Below are 14,316 nucleotides of genomic sequence, written 5' to 3'. Positions count from 1 at the left end.
GCTATTTTAGTCATTTTCACCATATTTTCATATCTAGTTCCATTTAAATCTTGTTAATCATTTACATAGTTGGTATCAATATTTCTGTGCAAACATAATAATAATATTAATTTATCGTCTGCTACATAATGCGTTGCCTACCATAGTTCTACCTGTCACTTTATGCCTTTGTACTTGATCAGTCATCGTTCTCTGTAACAATAAAAATAAATAAAATGTTCTTTTACGCTTTGATCGGCGGCTACGTATTGACATCGATGATTTTATTCAAATACCCAACGTTGATACACAAGAAAAAAAAGGTGAAATTCATGTGTCATCACATTAGTCACAGGGGTGGTAAGCGCATAATTCTTATTATTAAATATTGATGTTATGCAGATTTTCTGTTTCACCTGTTACAAAAATTCATAACGCCTACTAAATATCATAAGCTTTTAATTAATCCGGCTAATATATTCGATAATTGTCTTTCAGGTGCTGGCGAAAGCTACGAAAATACAATGTGTGCATTCAAACGGTACGAAGTTTATTTTTCCTTTGTTTCATTTTCTCGTAGATTACTTATCATTTTATTTACTTTTCACATTTGCACACCATTCGGTTATGCAAATAAAATTATTTCCAAAAATGTTAATTATGTACTCGCACAAATAGCGAAATTATATCTAATCAGTTTCATTCAGTCTACACTGTATTTTAATGAGGTCTCAATTTCAGGGCTGTCGCAATTGGAACAGAAATGCTTGAGTTGGATTGTCATCTGACAAGGGATGGACAAGTAGTGGTTTCGCACGACCATAATCTATTGCGCAGCACTGGTAGGAATATGAATATATCGGATTTGGATTACAAAGATTTGCCATTACTGAAAAGGAATCTCCCTATTGACTTTGACCCAGGTATTTGAATCTCGCTGTTCCCTCTGACGTATATTTTGTTAAAATCCATTTGAAAAGTAAAGTTTAACAGATATGGAATTTGTGGGATCTGAGAAAGAGGAGGAGCGAAGATTTGCCCTGTTGAAGGAAGTATTCGACACATTTCCCAACTTGCCTATCAACATTGACATCAAAGTCAATGACGATCGCCTCATCGCCAGGGTGTCAGATCTCATCAAAGAGTATAATCGCGAGGAATATACTGTGTGGGGAAACTTCAGTGACGAGATAACTAAAAAATGTTACAAAGCGGTACGCTCTGTCAAACTTTAACTCCTACTGATCATTATTAATATTTGTATAGAATCTTAATTAGTACCTCGAATTTTCTTTTTCCATCCGCAGAATCCAAATGTGAACTTGCTGTTCTCTATGCAGCGTGTTACTTTACTCATATTCCTTATGTACACTGGTCTGTTACCATTTGTGCCTTTGAAAGAGACTCATTTGGAAATATTTCTACCGTCTATCTATCTGAGGTAACTACATTGCTTGTAAAACTTGTTTAAAAAAAAAAAAAGAACACTGCATTTTTCACTTTTCAAACAAACTTCTGAAAAAAAATTTCGAAAATTCTGTTTCACATAGTAAAATTTATCTAAAACGATTGTTTATTCAAGTATTATAGTGAAAAAAATTTGGGTTTATATTAATTTTCCAATGTAACTTAGAGAGCCATAATTTTCTTGTCAATATTCAGGCGCAAAGGTGGTCCAATTCCAACATTTCTTCCATTGGAGAAACTAGTTGTTCGCTCTATAAACTTATTACTCATGAGGCCATGTTTGTTTAATCATCTGCAAGCACGTGGAATACATGTAAGTATTAAGAATAATTCCTTACCGTTTTGAACTACACGTGTTTTAATGTACATTCATTAAAGCCATAATTTTCGTTCCCATGTGCCTAATCAATTTTCATTTGCTAGGTATACTTTTGGGTATTGAATAAGGAAGATGAGTTCAAAGAAGCATTTGAACTTGGTGCCACAGGAGTGATGACGGATTATCCCACAAAACTAAAATTATTTCTACAAAATGGTGCGTTCTAAGATAATTTAATAGGCTTGTACACAACACATTTGTTAGGTATAGTTTGGAACAAAGTCATTTTTACCCAGTATTTTCAGCTACGACAAAGTTAAATTTATTGGTCTAAAATCAACTCTGCTACTCAACGTGTCGATACGTGCGTCAAAATTTTCGGCATATTTTTCGCAAAAAGTAATCTCTTTTTAATCATTGACGAATTAATAATTTTTACGTTTAAGACACGTTTAAGATTGCTCTTGCTGAATTGCACGCTTGAATCTAGTCCATTTTAAATTCTATTGCTAATTACTAAAAAGAAAAGATCTGCGAGCTCATACAAGTTTGAATTACATTACACTCAATCTAAAGAGCTGAATAAAAATCAAACATACGTGTATTAACATTATCGAAGTACGGAATACCAGACACACTTTTTTTGTATACGCATAAAGCATTTGTAAGGTTTGCTAAGATTTTACCTGGTTTTAATCTGAGCCATTCAGATTATTGAGTACAGAATCGTTACCTAAGATCACAATAACAGACGAAGATTACGTTTTTTTTTCTATTTAATTGGTTTACTTAACTTCATCACAAGATCGTGAAAAAATGTTATAGTTTGAAAAATTCATATTTATTTAGATGTATTTAGAAAAAAGGTGCAAGTCATCTTTAAGCATACTCTACTAACTCAGTACGTTTTCCACTTTCATCTATGACGCAATTATTACTCAAAGACAGACACGCTGTTCATTAAAGATTAACCTTTCTACGAAGTTTATAATTTGAAGGCATTTTATCAATACACTTTCATTGTTTGTCAAAATGAATATCGTAATTATGACAAATAAGCTTTTGTCGCCGAGACTGATAAATCCCTGTTGAAATATACTTGAAAGTAATTTACTACACACTACAGAGAGTAAGTGAAGGATAGTTAAAATATTTTTCTTTTACACAGTCAAGTCTGACGATAATTGTAAACTATAAAGCTGCTGCTGTAAATAACTATTTAAAATTGCTGCCACAGTACTGTACAGTGATACCATACTATTTTACTTTAAAAGAGCCATATAGTCAAATCTAAGGCTGTTACTGTTCGTAAAAAAAATTATATACACAAACGTACTGGTCTGCGACGATAAAGTTGCAAATTTTATATGCTAAGCTGTAGACTTATAATCGTTATAATATATAAATTCGGATAAATTATGGAAATGCAAAGGAAAGGGCTGTTTGCGATTAATATCATAGAATAGATTTTATTCGCGGTGATAAATTTGCTTCGATTACGTTGCCAAACAGAAAATAGTCAAAGAAAAATTGTATCTATATCTATCATAAGCTTTATAGGGTAGGGTAGTTCTTAGTCAATTGCTTGAGGCATCGCCAAACTGAGTTTTCAAATTCATATTTTAACCGGACCATTTCAGACGCGAGGAACTTCTAGTTAAATCATTTGGGTATTCATTGTCTTCGGAATTGTTAGAATGTAGTAACAAATGGTTTGAATATCGATCGAATATTATAAATACGTGTCTCTGTATCGGAGATTGTTTACCAACACAAATTCTTTGTTTGTAAGATCACTGGTACATATTACAAAAGTGGTCGTTAAAATTCAAACGGATCCCGTTAACCATTTGAAGGAACGGAAGAAGAATGTATTACACAAAGTATTATATATATATATATATATACCAATAACAGTTAAGCGGTGCCTTAATTATTGTTTGTCAAACACAGAATTTACCAAGCTACACGTATACTGAGACAGCATTGTTTGAGCCAAATTTTCTAGGTCTTTGAAAATGAGTGCCATAAGCTTTAGTTACTTTACCTAGATTCAGGTTGTAAGAAAGCCGCTACAAGGTATAGGCATAATAGCGGAAAAGATGTTGTAAATATAGCATGAGAATAAGTGATGTTTTGTGCTATTACTTATTTCCTAGGGTTAAAAAATATGAATTATTATTCGTATTCGATAAATTTATTTGTTATAGCATACTTAAAACCTAAGTATTATTTTTTTGTTCTAAATAAGCATCACGATTTATTCAAAATACGTACATGGTGTCAGTCATCCTTCTTTTTATCTTCAACTTTCTTGGTGTAGTATCGATTGTACGAATTGTCTTGGACAAAATTTTCCTAAAAATACAAAATTGTTGGAAAAAAAACAAATTATTGTAATTAAAAAGTTGCCCCTGTACGTATAAATTTATAATTCTTTTCAAAAATTATATACACGTAATTAACGCCAAAATCAGATTTCCAAATGTCTGTATATCAGTCAAATTTCAATATTTGACTGTGACTTGAAAATTGGAAATGCATAGATTTTCTTACAATAAGCTTTTGGAAACGTGAGTTATTTTTGTGTTACATACTAAAAGTGCATTTGCAAGTATTATTTCTTTGCTGTTGAGAGTATTGCTCTTTGCTGTTACTTATTCCCTAGTTTATTAAATTTTACTACTGTACTTTTGTGACAAACTGTGATTTCCGATAAGCTTAAGAGCCCAGTTGTTATCTTATTTTCAGCTTGCATTGCATTAAATACTTGCGTCTGCTTAGTGGATTGAATATTTAAGTATTTAAACTGTTTCGCTAAGCAAATGTATTCGATGAAATGTGGGTATTATGAATTACATTTACTGTAATTGTAAGTAACGTGTAAACATTTTTATTTGTGGTATTGTGCAAATTTACACAATGAATAATTGTCCTTAAAACTACTTTCAACTAACGTTATTTCTAATCCTACTTGTAGCGACTTAAAGTCGAATATAATTGTGACAAATGTGATTGCATTTATTTTGGCCAAAGATTTCCTATTGCATTCTTTTATAAATTAATATTCAGTGTTATTCTTACAAATTTCTAGGTGTTAGTTCATCAAGCTTACCTAATTGTATTAGTAATTTTTAATGATCACAGAGTAATGAAGGTAATAGAGGCTTTTCTGTATGAACAAAAAGCAAAATATTCGATAAACATTTTTCTAGTAACAGCATCTTGCTTTTTAGTAAAATAAAGGTAATTGAATATTTGCGAATATGGTATGGAATATTTGCGGTATGGGACGATTTATCTACCTTGGACCGAAAATGATATAAAAGTAATTATTCATTTTATTGCTATTCAAGTACAAATTTCTCATTTAAGTATTCGGTTGAAATTTGATCTTGTCAAATACTCAATACGGATCCTTCAACAATCTGAATATTTTTGTTACTCATATTCAATGATTAATATTTGCTACGAACTCTGTTTCGACGCTCGATTTTTGATGAGTCAGTGACAACGTATGTAATATGTACAATTTGTGTGGAAAGATAAATTTTGAAATACATTTATTCATTAGAAAGAAACCGTTTGCATTTTATCCATGAGATAAACTGATACTGGGACCAATAGACATTAGACCGAGTAACTGCATTGTCAACTGCTTGAGTATAGGTATAAAAAATGTACAACTATGCTTCGGCTCCAATGTTGTTTGGATAATGAACGATACATAAACATACCTACTGCAACTATTTATGAAAAATAAAAATTCCAAGTACTAATAAACTACTAGTTTAAGTTTTTTTTTACCCTTTGCAAAACTTGTCATACTTTTACATCTGACCTTTGTATCATTTAGTTATTTTCTGCCAACAGCTTTTTCATATTATACTTTGTAAATTGAGCGTAATAGGTGTACCTTAGAAATATTAAATTCAGAAAATATTTCTTTTATTTGAGTGTCGATTACACTTGGAAAAAAATTAAATATCATTTCAGGTCTGTGATCACTTTCATATTAGCGTTAATATCTGCATCACTGGTTGAAATTTAGTTTTAGGCACACAATGTGGTATGAATAGTAATTTAAAGACGAATTATTTACACAACCAATATTCATTGTGATTAAACACGAGTAAGAATGAAATATTAATTATTTTGTAACAGTCGATCACCTCTTGTCTTAACTTACAGATACCACATGAGTGAATGCAGGTTATTTACTGCTAAGAACCAAAGATTTAACAATAATTTTGTATTGAATATTTACGTTTGTAGCATATTGAAAGAATGTCATGACACTACAAATATTCTCACGTTAGATTGTCTTAATTCTTTCAATACGAAGCCCATTCATGCAGTAACCTTTACTTTGAGATTGCTTTTTATCTTATTTTTATCGAATAGAGTTGAATCGAATATAAGTAAATTGAACTCTTGACTGCGTCCTCTATCGAGCGTCGCTCCATTACAAATTCTTCAGATAGCCCTACGTCCTTCTCATAATCTTTCCGATGGTAAAGTATTTGTATTTTACAAAACATAGGATCTGTAAACCTATGTTGCCTGGCAAAATCTGGATTTACGGAATGAATTAACCAGTTGCGCAGCTACGCCTTTGGGATCCCCAATTTTGTAGTGCAACAAGTATTAGTTTAGATAATATATTACATATATGGTAGATAAAATATTTGCCGGGGAATAAATAAATGATCTAAGAGCATTCATGCCACACCAGCTCTCTTTGATCAGACATCATATATTTGTATGTGGGTTGTTTGCAATACACACAGGAATCTTTAGATGCGTGAAACTTCTGGGTATAATGTTTCTTCAACTTATTGAATGGGAAGCGCTCGTTGCAGATTAGACACTTTACTTCAGGTGATCTAAACCTCTCGTGTACTGCATCCGTAGCGACACGATCGTTCATGACGAATCTGGGCATTGAAAAACCATATATTAACAAAAAAAATAATTTCACGATACATTTTTAACAGTTATGGTAGATGTTTCTCGCTTATTGGATTATTGGATTAGCCAACATACAAGAATAAGATTAAATTGAGATGCACAAATGTGGTGAAGCATGCTTTCAACTGTAGTGCACTGGGTCTTTTGGAATTACTATGAGGCATGTTTTTGCGAGCCACTGCTGTAGCAACCAAGGTATGCCAGAACAATTTTGAGTTTCACGTAACTACACTTTGGTTCATTTTGGTATCTATACCAGTGCCTCGCCAAAATATGCCTATATAGCCAAGTGTTTGATTCAATGGTTTGGTCATCCCGCCAAAAAAGATGGAAGACGGTAAGGCTCAAAACCAATTGAAAAATGAGGCATTCGAAGACTTTCACTTTCTATTATAAAATAGCAAAAATATCAGCAAATTACATACTGCGTGCAATCGTTTAGCGTGAGATATTTGAACAATAAGCGTAATGTACAATCGATATGGGTGATTTGTTTACCTTCCACAATTTGACTAAACCCGGGAAATTTCAGATGAACTCATACACGCGAAAACACAATCATTCACAGCTGTCACAGAGTGACTCCGTGGACCGTGAACACCACCTTACATGCCTTACGCCACGAACGCTATACAGACTAGACCGCACGCGACGAAGTGGGGGCCGGTGTGAGAGAGATAGTTGTGTTCTAAATTCCGGGCTGCAAACATCAGTCCTGTGCATCAACACATCAATGTATAAAGTCGTTGTGAGACTAACGAAGGGAAGAAAAGTACATATTAGAAATAAGAACATATAATTTGAAATTCTTTTATTCAATTCTCGGATATATTCCTGCCCAATTATCTTTATTTAAATGTATGTGCGCGGCTCGATAATTAATTCCATTCCAATGTTTTAAATGGAATCACTATTTCATCTGAACAAAATTTATAAAAATAAAATCACGTTTAACTGTCGCATGAAGCTTTCAAGCACCCCAACTGATACACAATAATCTTTTGCTCTGACGGTCAATATTTATATGCGAGAAAAATGATATGCAATATCCAACATAACCTAACTTAGCAATAAACTTAAGTTGGATCTCAAGCACGATTTAAGGATGTATTTTTTATAGTGATGGAATTGCTGTACGAAAGACTAAGTGTAGATTTATAGATGAAAACAAACATGAAGTTATCAACAGAATAATAAATACATTGTTTTCATTTTATTTGTATTACTCGTACACATAACCATCGAGACTGGCGGGGGAAAGGGGGGGAGATACGATGATGGCAACCGTTTATATCGGTTTTATTTTGAAGTGGAGACCGATGAGCGAAAACACGAGGCACTTGAGGTCCTGGACGAGGTAATAGAAGCATCGTAGTCCTTCCGGATCCCTGGATTGGTTGACGTCTAGTAGCGAACCAGTTTTAGATGTTGTGAATGAAATGTGTTCGTCTCCGATGACAATTTCCAATTCTTGTCGACCGACTCTGTCCGGTTGCGGCCATAGAGAATCATCCTCTTGCATTATTTCCGAATCCTGTATTATCCTCTTCAGTTCTTCCATAACGCAGTTGTGAACGTACGCTTCCTTGCGGATCATCGTGTCGTTTTTGTAGTTCGAATTGTTGGCGTACCTCAATTTTCCGTCTGGCCTGAATTCGAACTCGAGAAATTCGTGGCCGAATTTACCTTTGTGGCCTACGTAGTAGCGTATATAGAAATCTGTCGACATCTTCTTCTTTCCTCACTGACTTACTTTGCAATGTAATATAACCGCAAATTGCTTCACAACAAGTACGTGATCGATCAACTTCAGAAAGCCAATGTCAGACGCTAACCGCTCCTTTGCAATGCTGGAATGACACGATCAGCCTCGGAGGATAGAAATTTTAGATGGGCGATGGTTAGGTAGATTGGAAATTTGATCCAAAGAACGTCCAGTAGGATATTACGGTTCTCGGATTGGGTGAAAATGACGAATGTGAGCGAATCACTCTGGGTATGTTCCGATATACACCGCGAGCACTGTTCAGTGCTTTTACTGGAGAGAAATTCGTTCCGTTATAGACTGACAGTATAGTCGCAGTATCCTAGGGAAATGTATGACGTCATAAATCGTCGCCATTTTTCTGCTGTGAACACTGGTGTTTTCGAGGTAACGTGCTCTCAGTGCTTTGATCACATTATCAACAGCGTTCAGATATTTAACAGTTTCCACTATTGATAATTATTATTATTGAATATTGTCATTTAAAAATAACGGCCGTTAAAAACAAAAATGGAAAATTTGAAGAAATTTTATCTATTGCAGTGTGAGACAAATATTATGTATGAAATGAAAGTAACGCCGAAAAATGTCGATCACAGTATACTGTACTGCGTTCCGTTTTAAACAGTAACCAGTATAGCTAACTATAAAGGAACGGCTTCGCAGTATACTAAATTGACGTCACACCTTACAGTGCTCGCAGTGTATATCGGAACATACCCTCTATCATGGTCTTCCTAGAGAGTTTTTAGCACTGCCTACTGTATATGCTCTAGCCCTGCCACCTAGTTTCGGAACGCACCATTGGAATAGCAAGCACAGGTTCCCGGTTCAGTCATATACATATAGTTCAGTGTTTGGTTCAGTGTCGTTCAGTCAAGTTCAGTACTTCGTTCAGTGCAGTTCAGTACTTGGTTCAGTGCAGTTCAGTATTTGGTTCAGTGCAGTTCAGTATTTGGTTCAGTGCAGTTCAGTACTTTGTTGACGTTCTCGAACGACCTGTCAGCGTCCATATTGAGCGTTCTGAAGTTAATTTATTAAAAAGAGATTAATTTAGTTCAACAAGTTAGAAGCAGCCGCAGATTAATCATGTCAATGGAGACTGTACCCAAAGATTTACGTGGATTGCGAGCATGTTTAGTATGTTCACTGATTAAGGTAATGTTATCATCTCTTCCAAACATAACCAAACTTTGAGCCCAGTAAAAGCTATCCTATCTAGTCTATATATAATGGGTCTTTCTCTGTAAGTAGGCAACTCGCTGTCCCCGGCATTTTTATAGCAAAAAGTTTTCAAGTAAACATTAAACAAAGTTATTTTTCGAAATATATAACAGTCATTTTTATGGATTTGATAACTTCGCCACCAAATTTCAATTAATTTATTTATTACAATTCTTGTAACACCTCGGAAAACAGTTTCCTGATGTGGCCTGAATTCAGGTTTAGAGTTATAAGTCAAAATATTCGCCGTTTGTTGCAATGTACCGAGATTTTTCTATAAGACGTTGGAAGTATATTGTATAATGCATAATATTTTTTCATAATAATATTTTGATTTGATTTAGTTTTTGTCCTAATATGACTTAAAAAGTATCCCAAGGGTTTAAAAACAGTCCCTTGTAGCCGATTTAAAATATAATATAAAAATATTTACAAAAATGTACTATATTATATATATTTAATAGGCAAAATCAATACCAATATTATAATACAAAACTAATGGTGTCTTTTCATTCGTTGCAATTTAAAAATGAACTTGACAGGAGACTGTTCAAATTCACCACCAACTTACAGAGAAAGACTCCTCTACCTTTTCAAATCTGCAAATTTTAATAATTATATAATCCATCTCACATTGAGTACTTATTTCTGCTTTGAAATATTACAGACGTTCGATCAGTTTGAATTTGACGGCTGCGATAACTGTGACGAATTTCTTCGCATGAAAAACAACAAGGATAACGTGTTTGATTGCACAAGCTCAAATTTTGATGGGTAAGTTCAATATTCATTTTTCTCAGTGTCTTAATTAGCTGATATTAATTTTTAAGCCCTATATAATTTTTTCGACTCATTTACATATTTTTTTTGTACGGTTTCAGAATGATTGCAGTAATGAGCCCTGAAGATAGTTGGGTCTGCAAATGGCAGAGAATAAGTGAGTAGAAATGAAAATTACAAGTAATCAACAGGATTACTCATCTACAACAACATAACGATCACTTTGTTCCGGGAGAACCAATTCAATTTTAATCTTTTTTCTTTAGAATCTGCAATGAAGTTCTCATTATTTTTTATTAACAATTGTTTATTTATTTGTTAGATTTTCGAGGCAAAACAGAGTTTTGGTTGTACCATTAAACTAGTCTCATTGTTTCATCGCATAAATAATAAATACATGTGTGTATCTGATTTGTCTATGCTATAGATAAAATTCATAAAATATGATAGAATAACATAAATGTGAAGATCTTTTTAGAGAATTCATAGGGTGATACGATATGAATCACTTATGGTTCTAAAAGACCCTAGATTCTTAATGAACAGTCCTCGCGTACAGACGCTAACTGTTCAGTAGTTAAACTATTCAGCATGTTACTAAATAATATTGAGATGCATTGTAGTTATCAGGATTATTATCGTAGATAAAACAATTATAAGTAGATTTATTGGAATAACTAGTCTACCAGTAACGGAATATATACCTGTTTTTTAAGTACAATAAAGAGATTCAAATTTTATATTTCAGACCGTTTCTGCAAAGGTGTGTACGCGATTTCTGTATCCGGACGTTTGCCAGCTAATGTCATCAGGGAAATGAAGAGTAGAGGGATCGTGTACAGGCCACGTGACACAAGTCAACGATAGATAGATCTATTTACTTTATAGTGGCATAATTTATTTTTATTTTTTTAAATTAATATGGAGTGATGGAGTGTGATCAATAAAATCTTTGTAATAAAAAAATCATACCTGTCTATTATTCAACGATGTAGAAGAAAGTTGAGATAAAGGGTAGGATAAAGCCGGAAGATTGTTACTTATGCAATTTAGCCACAAATTAGCACAGGTCACGTGATAGCTGCTCTCATTGTAAATAACTCTACCACTTGTTACTACTGTTAAGCATAGAGAACAAGTGATATTCTCACCATGATGTAAAGGCCAGACTGGCAATTCTGTGACGATCTGAAAAAATCAATGTAGATTAAAATTATCTTTCAATAGTTAATAAATAAGATTTGTTAATGATCTTGAAGTTACAATGAGTTTTTATATATATTAACATATTTTTAACAAATTACCGGGATATTGGAATAAAACGGTTCCATCTCGGCCCAAGTCCGGTCAATATCCATTAGAAGATCGTCGAATCCCATCATATTAATATCTAGTTCTTTATGAGAGAAATTTACTCTTCTGCAAACAGCTGCTACTTCAGCTAAATCTGAGAATGTTAATTGGACAAGAATAAATGAGATATTTTATACTACAAAATTTTTAATCAATACACACAAAAGTAGAGGATATGTATTGATAAGAAAATAAATTACTTACTACAGAGAAAATTGTAGCCTTGGGCAGAAGCAAGAACTTCGTGTAAAACATCTTCCGAGGTAATGCTGGTAAATATGTTTGCTGCGACTTGTAACAGAAGTATACAGCCTTCCATGTACTGCTTCCATTCCCAATATATTAGCTGTGAAAATATAAAAGTACCTGTCAATGAATATTTACAAATGTAACTTTAGTTTATGAAGAATTTGGTCAGCGAGTCTCAGAAGTGTAAAAAGTAATTTTTTATCACAAAGACATGCATTTTTCAAACCTGATGCATGTTTTCCACCTGATGATCATCGTCTTGGCTGTTTGTTAAGAAACACTTTAAATCAAGGCTGGGAACAGAGCCAGATCGGGGTAAACAGCCTAATGATCCAATACCCAGTTCTATGCTATTTACTGAGATGTTATCTTCTTTTTGGACTACTTTATCTATAGTAGAAAAAAATAGATGATTGATTGAACAGATAAGAAAAAAAAAAAATGGTATGATGAAGAAACTTCGTATAACTTCATACATTGACTGACCTGATTCACTTATACCATCGAATTTTTCGCTCACTGCAGCAGGATCAGTAGCATTCTCGATTCTGAGATTACTAAATGACTTAGAAATTCCTTGAACAAACATATTTTCTGTTCTAAAATCCGCATTAGAGTCTTTGAAGTCAAAATTTGAGAAAAAATCAATTGGCTCTTGCGACGGCATAGGATTGTGTTTCGTTTCAGGTTGCTCGGCGGATACAAAGTCCCCAAAATCATCCGTTGGCAAAACGTCAATGCTTGGCGCTGTTGCAATTGTAGTCGACTGTGGTTCTTCAACTAATACTCTCAGCGCGCTGTACTTGTCCTCCGTCGACTGAACGCTCATTAGGTCTAGTCGACCTTCCTCAATCTCTTTCTTTGGTGTTGTTACTTTGTCTCTAATTCCTTGCATATTTAAAAAACTATTGTTATCCAGAGACGAAGTCCCTCTATCCACAAACTGAACCACATTTTCTTTGGGGCCGACTCCGCTCTCCTTGGGTAGATCATTGCTCCGTATGGCAGTGTCTTTGAGTATGACGACTTTGGATTGTGTTTTTATTGGACATTTTGGAAAAAGGTCAGCTATAGGATCGTTTCCCAGCAGCTCTTTGCTGCCAGGATTTCTGGCCTGACTACCGCTGGCGTGCGGCTTGCCGTTGTTAACTTTCCTTGGTTTTTCACTGGGTTTCTTCACCCCTAGATTATGGTTGGCCAGCCGGCTTCCGATTGCGGATCCCTGCCTGGAGTCGATCATAGGAACGCTTGGTACCGACTGGCTGTTCACAGCCGGAGCACTTTGGAAGTCTGAAAATTCATCACTCGTGTCAAATGAGATATTTTCAGGCTGAGATTTCGCCTCAAACTTTGCTGGAACTGCTTGCTTTCCACCCAACAGTGACATATTTAAATTTGGTATCGGTGGTGACGGCGTCAGATGCAGGACGTCCAAACTATTGAAGGTATATGACGCCTGAGCAATGGCCACCAGGGCTAGAACTACGTACAGCTCTTGCTCAGTCAATTGTCCGGCATACTTGTGATTGGCGAGACTCCAGATATATCCAAGAACTTCGGTCGGTAATTGACTAGTGAGCAGGAGTGGAAACACCTTGTTCGTGTCAACCAAGACTTCGTTTATTGCGCTCGACCCTCCGTAGACGGCCGGTTTACTCTCCTTCACATCTTCCCAGATTTGCCGATACATCGGCGGCAGCAAATTTGAGGTTGTCCACAACCAGCTTGGCAGTTGGGACATTTTTTTATCAACGTTGACGTGATTTCTGTTCATTTTGAGACGGTATAATTGTCGTTTATTATTCGGTATATGCCAGACTATTCAACTGCTATAATTATACTCCCTTTGTTATTCAAAATATGACTGTCGTAGACGCATTGTTTATCATTCAAATAATTCCAACTTATGTTTTTCGTATTACAATTACGAGTCCAACGATACACGTACGTATTACGAGATTCTAAACAGACCATTAATCAATTAATCATTACATTATGCTCATGTCACACACTGTTTCACATACCGTTATTCCCACCCTTTCTCAATATTGTGAATAAAAAATTTTGAACACAATCATTTCTCTGCAGACGTCTTTTTTTTTCTGCTGCAAGCTGTCACTCCGTTCAGTCATCGATTACGTAATTGGCAACTTCAACTGTCTTTTCAAAATGCTTTGGCGTCCTCCCACTACCAGTAAAAACATTTCTC

The 14,316-nt window shown here is 34.5% G+C and overlaps 4 protein-coding genes across 4 annotated transcripts; 2 read left to right on the top strand and 2 right to left on the bottom strand.

Annotated features, from left to right (window-relative positions):
- The first annotated feature begins 113 nt into the window (after positions 1–113).
- LOC124175057 (lysophospholipase D GDPD1-like) lies at positions 114–5,511 on the top strand. Its single transcript, XM_046554908.1, has 7 exons — positions 114–339; positions 478–520; positions 721–902; positions 973–1,193; positions 1,287–1,420; positions 1,642–1,759; positions 1,870–5,511. Exons 1-7 carry the CDS (start codon positions 216–218, stop codon positions 1,990–1,992), a joined length of 945 nt encoding a protein of 314 aa, XP_046410864.1. The 5' UTR covers positions 114–215; the 3' UTR covers positions 1,993–5,511.
- Positions 5,512–7,532: 2,021 nt separating this feature from the next.
- On the bottom strand, positions 7,533–8,615 carry LOC124175060 (protein mago nashi homolog). The gene has a single exon (XM_046554915.1). The coding sequence runs from the start codon at positions 8,463–8,465 to the stop codon at positions 8,025–8,027; it is 441 nt and encodes a 146-aa protein (XP_046410871.1). The 5' UTR covers positions 8,466–8,615; the 3' UTR covers positions 7,533–8,024.
- A 699-nt stretch (positions 8,616–9,314) lies between these two features.
- LOC124175061 (transcription elongation factor SPT4) lies at positions 9,315–11,756 on the top strand. The gene is made up of 4 exons (XM_046554916.1): positions 9,315–9,659; positions 10,393–10,499; positions 10,607–10,662; positions 11,254–11,756. The coding sequence occupies exons 1-4, from the start codon at positions 9,591–9,593 to the stop codon at positions 11,370–11,372; spliced, it is 351 nt and encodes a 116-aa protein (XP_046410872.1). The 5' UTR covers positions 9,315–9,590; the 3' UTR covers positions 11,373–11,756.
- LOC124175052 (synergin gamma-like) lies at positions 11,472–14,309 on the bottom strand. Its single transcript, XM_046554896.1, has 5 exons — positions 12,594–14,309; positions 12,334–12,497; positions 12,063–12,204; positions 11,810–11,952; positions 11,472–11,693 (listed from the first exon to the last, which is right to left on the bottom strand). The coding sequence occupies exons 1-5, from the start codon at positions 13,879–13,881 to the stop codon at positions 11,472–11,474; spliced, it is 1,959 nt and encodes a 652-aa protein (XP_046410852.1). The 5' UTR covers positions 13,882–14,309.
- Positions 14,310–14,316: the final 7 nt, after the last annotated feature.

Source organism: Neodiprion fabricii, chromosome 2 (assembly GCF_021155785.1).
Source record: "Neodiprion fabricii isolate iyNeoFabr1 chromosome 2, iyNeoFabr1.1, whole genome shotgun sequence".
Lineage (NCBI taxonomy): Eukaryota > Metazoa > Arthropoda > Insecta > Hymenoptera > Diprionidae > Neodiprion > Neodiprion fabricii.
The sequence above is the reverse complement of the archived record's forward strand: the minus strand, read 5'-3'. Positions and strand labels throughout refer to the sequence as shown.